This window comes from Amblyomma maculatum, chromosome 1, assembly GCF_055883805.1.
Source record: "Amblyomma maculatum isolate TAMU_Amacu chromosome 1, ASM5588380v1, whole genome shotgun sequence".
NCBI classification, from domain to species: domain Eukaryota; kingdom Metazoa; phylum Arthropoda; class Arachnida; order Ixodida; family Ixodidae; genus Amblyomma; species Amblyomma maculatum.
In genome coordinates, this window is record NC_139344.1 from 68034236 (window position 1) to 68040771 (window position 6536).

A 6536-nucleotide genomic window follows, 5' to 3' on the forward strand; every position below is an offset into this window, starting at 1 on the left:
ATCTCGACCTCGACTGAACGCCTCCTCGAAATGGGGGTGCACAACAATTGGACGGAACTAGCGGAGGCTGTGCGCATAGCGCAACTAGAAAGATTTAGCAGAACCACCACGGGCAGAACCATCCTCGGCTGGGTGGGACTGCAGTCAGATAAAGGAACAAGCCACAAAGTAGACATTCTACGAAAGTGTCGCGAATATATAATTATAGTCCCCCCCCCCCCCTACCTAAAAACATGCACCCTACGTACAACAAGGAGAGGAGACAAAAGAGGGCCGAGACTCTTGCAAAGAAAGCGGGGAAAATGAAGCCGGGGGAGGTCGCCTACGTGGACACGGCTAGCGGGAAGTCGGGGCGGCGGTGGCTGCGGTCGTCAACGGCCGCGGCGTACCCGCCGCCGCCGCGTCCGTTAGAAGCCGAAATGTAGACACGGCTGAAGAAATTGCAATAGCGCTCGCTTGCGTTGGAACGGAAGCCAGCATAGTTATTAGTGACAGAAAAACAGCTGTCTGGAACTTTGGAGAAGGGAGGGTCTCGAAGCAGGCAACCAAAATTTTAGAGAAAGGAAAACTTGAAAGATTCGAATTATTTGGACCCCCGCGCACGAGTCCGTCCCCGGCAACGAGGCGGCGCACGAGCTAGCCCGAGCTACTTCCGGGCAGCCGTAGAGCCGCCTGATTGCGATGGGATGGACGAGAGGCTGCAAACTTATAAGGAAATTTTAGAACACTATACAGACTTAGCAGATGGTCCCTGCCACCACAGGACCGAACGCTAACTAACAAGGAAGCCGTCGCTTGGCGGCGCCTGCAAGCTGGGAATTTCCCAAGTCCCGTACTCTGGATCACATAATCTGGCAATGCCTTGATTCCCCTGGCGCCAAGGAAAACATTAATAGTAGAGAAGCCTGGGAACTGCTACTGCGGAGCGAGTCCCCCGCCAACCAGCAGCAAGCTATCCGCCTGGCGGCTGAAGCCGCGAAGAAACACTGTCGCTTCGCCTGTCTTTAGTCGCGGAGGCCCCGGCCTCCGTCCCATATAGGCCTGCGTGCCGGGGGCGGGGAGTAGGGGCCTCCTACATCGGTGGAAAAATAAAGTTCATAACAACATCGAGCATCTTCTCTCAGTCCTCTGTTCTCCTGTTGTCATCGGTTGCCGCTACGTAACAATATATATATATATATATATATATATATATATATATATATATATATATATATAGGTGTTGTATGTACATAATTGAGGCGTAACTTTTGAGGTGCAAAAGTGGCTGATTGAGCCAAGTATAGCGGCACAGCAAATTTTCAGCACTCCCTCCGCTGCCGCTCAAACCAAACCAGCCCATACCTCACACGTAGGGAAAAAGAAGAAAGAAAGCAATTGATGCATACTGCTTTACCGAGGGCAGCTCCAAGCCGTCACTCGTTTGAAACCACGCTGTCTACGCTGGCTAGCCTGCCGGCCCTAAAGCCCCTTTATTGAGGGCATGATTGAGGGACTTTACCTGCCCCTCCTTTCAACCTCTCCCCGCTAATAGGAAAAACATACAGAAGAAAGCGTTTAGTGCAGATAGCTAGATGCTCTCCCTCTGCCAGCTCGAAGCCGCGCTCCGACGGCCGAGCGCTTTTCTCACTATCCCAGTAGAATAAAAAAAAAACGAAAAAAAAAAACCGACAGGACACGCAAAAGTGACGTAGCTTTACGTCACTTTTGTGTCACGTGATTGCGTATTCACGATCTGCAAAAATATCCTCCAAAAACATCCTCCCGTGTCGAATGAGGAAATGAGGGAGGATATTTTTGCAGATCCTGAACGCGCACTCACGTGACACAAAATTGACGTAGAGCTACGTCACTTCTGCGTGTCCTGTCGTTTTTTTTTTCGTATTTTTTTATTCTACTGGGGTAGTGAGAAAAGCGTTTGGCCGTCGGAGCGCGGCTTCGAGCTAGATGATGATCATGAAAACATTTATTGACATTGGCTTATATTAAGGGAAGGCTGGTCGGGTCCCTAGTCCGGGACACCGTTGGTAAAAGCCACTGTGCTCTTTCGACGAGGGCTCGTTGTTCCTCGAGGTCCGAGCTGGACAGGGCCAGCTCCCAGCCTTCCCACGTTGGCTGATTTATTATGTCAATACTGGTATTTTGTTGACAAAAAAACTCATATGGTATAAGTTTGCGTCCTGGCCACAAAATTTGCACTGCGCCGAAAAGGATTCGGGCTCAATGGCGTGAAGTGTTGCTGGATTATTAAATGACATAGTTTGTAACCTTCAAAGGTGACACTCTTCTGATTTACTAAGACCCTTAGCGGGCTTCGGGAATGTCTGCCTTTCAAGGCGCAAATGCTGTAATATCTCTGAATATGTTAACGAAGAGGGGGAGCCTAAATCAGCAAGGGAAGACGTAGAAGGATTCCGGGGAAGAAAAGCTCGGGCCGAAGCGTGTGCATGCTTGTTTCCTTCAACTCCCTGGTGGCCTGGTACCCATATTAGCTCCTTCTGTGCAGCTGAAGTCCTACATTGACTCAGAATTTTGCAGGCTAGCAGCCTGATTCTGCCACGCTTACAGTTTTATAAGCTCCCAGGGAATCTGTAGCTATGTATTTCGATGCGGAATGCGTTACGGCTAGGGCTATCGCCACTTCCTCCATACCCTGCATATCCTCGTTACAAACTGAAAGCCTGTCCACGACCTGCATTTGGTGCACCACTGATATATTTTTGATATTCCCGCTACAGGATCCGCAGCATCCACGAAGAAGGCTCCTTCTTCTCTTGAATAAGATTCGTTCATCTTCTCGCCACTCGTCTAGCATGATGATGCTCCAGGTGCATGTTTTTGGGGAGCGGAAGCGTAAGGAATTTGCTCTTCCACTCTTGAGGTATATCTTGTCTCCCAGCCACTTGTCGTGGTATGCAAATGTTCAAATTTTCTAAGACCTTGCGACCAGTCTTGGTTGTGGCCAGTCACATTACCTGGCTTGTAAGATGGGCGCTAATCAGTTCATCAGCCGTATTGTTCATCCCCAGATGTAGCAGATGCTGCATAGATGCTTTCATGGGTAACCCGAGCACTTTCTTATAAGCAGTTCGAATGATAACGTCCCGGTGGTTTAGATCGGTTTTCCTCATACGAAGGTATGGGGCCACATACACTATCCTGCAGATGATAAAGACCTGTATTAGCCTAAGAGTATCTTTTTCTTGCATACCATTCTTCTTGGTTGAGATCTGAGATAGCATATGGATGACCTGTTCGTACACCGTTCGGAGCTTGGTGATCTCTGCTGTGTTCACTCCCTTGTTGTTAATAAGCAGCCCCAAAACTCGCATTGTCTCCACCTTGGGAATACGTGTATCATGGACCGAGATTTTCAGCAGTGCAGTATCCCACTTTTCGCGCAGGACGAGGAGCTCTGACTTGTCTGGGGAAAGCGCAGTCTACATCCTTCTGCATGCTTTTGAACCATAGTGGCAGCCTCTTAGATGGCCTCCTCCATCTGTCCCAAGTTGCCTTCCGTTCTCCATATGGTTATGTTATCCGCATAGAGGGCGTGGCAGATTCCCTTTATGGTATTAGGTTGTTCTGGCAGGTGCATGAGGGCAACGTTGAAGAGCAGTGGAGAAAGGACTGCTCCCTGAGGCATCCCCCTGGTGCCCATAGGTATCGGCTCAGACCTTGTGTCGCCAATCTTGATGTGTGCTTGCCTATCTTGCAAGAAAGCCTTGATGTAATTAAAGGTATGCTTTCCGCAGTTAGTACCCTGTAAGCTTTCCATAATCTTGGAGTGCTTCACGTTGTCGAAAGCTCCCTTAAGATCCAGCACAAGTATGGCCCTATTGCTGTGTTTGCACGCGGGGGATCGATAACCTCCATCTTCAGCTGCAGTAACACGTCCTGGGTTGACAAGTATGCCCTGAACCCAAACATTTGTACCACCTTCTCCGTCAGTCTCCCTGTGCACGACGTAAGTGAAATTGGCCTCAGGTTATTGATGTGCACCTCCTTTCCAGGCTTGGGAATAAAGCTGACATCAGCCATCTTCAACGCGTCGGGTAACTGTCCACTTTTCCAACACTCGTTGATGTACTGCGTGAGGTGTTGAAGCGCTTGCCAATTGAGATTGACAAGCAATCCCACCGTCACCCTGTCATTTCCTGGTGCCGTGCCCCTCCTCATGGCCATAAGCGCCACCTGTATTTCCTCGATATTTAACTCTCAATCCAGGTCTGGATTCTCCATGCCCTCATAATCTTTTATTGGCTTGTTGTCTTTCACTGTACATAAGCCCTGTATATGCATGGACTTAACAGAGTCTGGTTGAGTAAGCCTGTCGAGTAAAAAAACTAGCTGTCGGGTTCATGTATACCCAGTCGGGTCGAGTAAAATAGCCGCGGAGCGGGTCGCGTTAACTTGCTTGCAGGGGGTAGGTTAACTAGCTTGACCGGCTTGTCTAAAAGCACGTAGACGCTGTCGAGTCAGGGTGTCGAGTTATGACGAACTCTTGGATTAAAAAGCAACTGGAGCGGCGAGGAGCGTCAGCAAAGTTGAATGCTTTTTAGCCCTCGTCAACAATATAAAATAATATTCAAAGCTCTCAATAGTAAAAGGCAACGGAATCAAATACGAGCAACAAACTTGCACAATAACTACAAATCTCGACGCTACGCGCCGCTGCGATACTTACTTGCTAGAAAGAGAGTTCATGTAGACACCAATCGGGTCGAGTAATGGTGACCTCGCTTACTCGACGCTTACTCGACCCGGTGCTGTCGAGTCTATGTATACAAGGCTATAGGTGCTTGCTGGTGAGGGCTACAACCAGCTGCTGGTCCGTGCCTGCAAAGCCATGTAGGGCTCTCTTGAGGTTATGTTGCTGATCCCCACACGACTTGGAAGGCTCTATCACACATCTAAGACGCCAAGCCGCCTTGGTGCTAAGGTGTCCTTGCAGCGAGTCGCATTTAGCCAACCAGTTGTTTTTGGCCAGGGTCCGTGCATACTCTTCTGCTTGTAATGTTAATTGCGCGATCTTGATCTTCAGCTTGCGGTTATGTTTTTGCTTTTTCCACCGCCGTGTGAGACTTCTCCTGGCCTCCCATAGATGTAGTAGGTGGTTGTCAATGGCCGGAGCTTCTTCTGAGGTCTGAAGCGTACGTGTAAAGCGGTCCCTGACTTCCAGCAATGACTCTGCCCACTCCTCGTACTTTTCAATGGGCGCGTTAAGCGTAGTCTTCCGCCTTTCGGAACGACTAGTCCGTGAGCAGGGCATGCCCTCTCGGTTTGCGATGCTTATTGTAGTCGAAGCAGATCTTAAGAATGCATTGGTCACTCCCCAAGGTTTCCTGTGTGTGTATGTGTTGTGCCAATCACAGTTTCTAGCTCCCTTAATCAGAGAGATCTGGATATGGATCTCTCGAGACACTGTTGTCAATCCTCATGGGATGCTGCGGGTCAGTAAGAATCGCCAATGCTAGTTCTGAAATGGCTGCGAGTTTCCTGCCCTTAATATTCTCCTTACAATAACCCCACAAGAAGCTATATGCATTAAAATCCCCAACTATGATGACAGGTGCACTTTTTGCCAATTGCTGCCTATTAGAAAATCTCATCGAAAGACGCCCCCTGTTCTTCAGTCGACTATATATGTTCAACACATATGCACTTCTGCTAGTACAATACATTTGGTAATAGCTGAATAAATGTATGTTCCACCTCAGTTACTAACTCCAGCTCGATTGTCACAGCTGTGCAATCCTTATGCACCAAAATGCATGTGGATGAGTTGTTTTGATGCGTGCTGTATGGTCTGAGTTTAGCTTCCGTATTCACATCCTGCGGTGCAATAATATCTGGTAATTTATCCAATGAATCTATGTATTGCTGTAGCGAATCCCTCTTCCTTCTAAACCGCCTGCAGTTCTACTGTAAAATCACCAGCTTAGGAGGGCGGGCCATGTTGAACACTAAAGGAAGTTGCACTTAGTGCGTCCCCTCTGGTGTCGGGCAAATCATCAGCTACAAGCTGCCGATAACCCACCCGGCCAGTTAATTTTGGAACCTTTGCCCGCGTACATTCAGCAAGCTTCTGTAGTTTTCAATCAATTCTGTGTTCAAAGGCTTGCATCCATTAACTTAACAAAAGTAGAGATTACTTACCTTGAATCAGTTGTCAAGTAGTTTTTTCACGTGTTTTGTGTATCTTTCTAGACTTGCTTTTTCCACAATTTTTGTCAATTCACCTCCTTTATTTCATGTCTTTGATAATTTTTTTTTTGCACACTGTATATTCTGTTAGCATTTCCAATAAAAATTCAGTTGTGAGTAAGCGCTCATGTGTGTATCCCTTATTTTGTCCTTGTCTTCTTTGCGACGTTTCCTAAAATGCAAATGCACCAACTCGCCCAATTCAGCATTCTTGTGCTTTTCCTGCTCTCCCCATTGACTAGCCATCACACCTGTCCTGCTTCTGTGGAGGAAAGTACTGTATGAGTAGCGCCTAAAGACGAAAAGCTGACAAAATCATTTTTTGTAAC

The 6536-nt window shown here is 47.9% G+C and overlaps 1 protein-coding gene across 1 annotated transcript; it reads right to left on the reverse strand.

Annotated features, from left to right (window-relative positions):
• Positions 1-3792: 3792 nt before the first annotated feature.
• LOC146202725 (uncharacterized) lies at positions 3793-4179 on the reverse strand. Its single transcript, XM_084601928.1, has one exon. It carries the CDS (start codon positions 4177-4179, stop codon positions 3793-3795), a length of 387 nt encoding a protein of 128 aa, XP_084458054.1.
• Positions 4180-6536: the final 2357 nt, after the last annotated feature.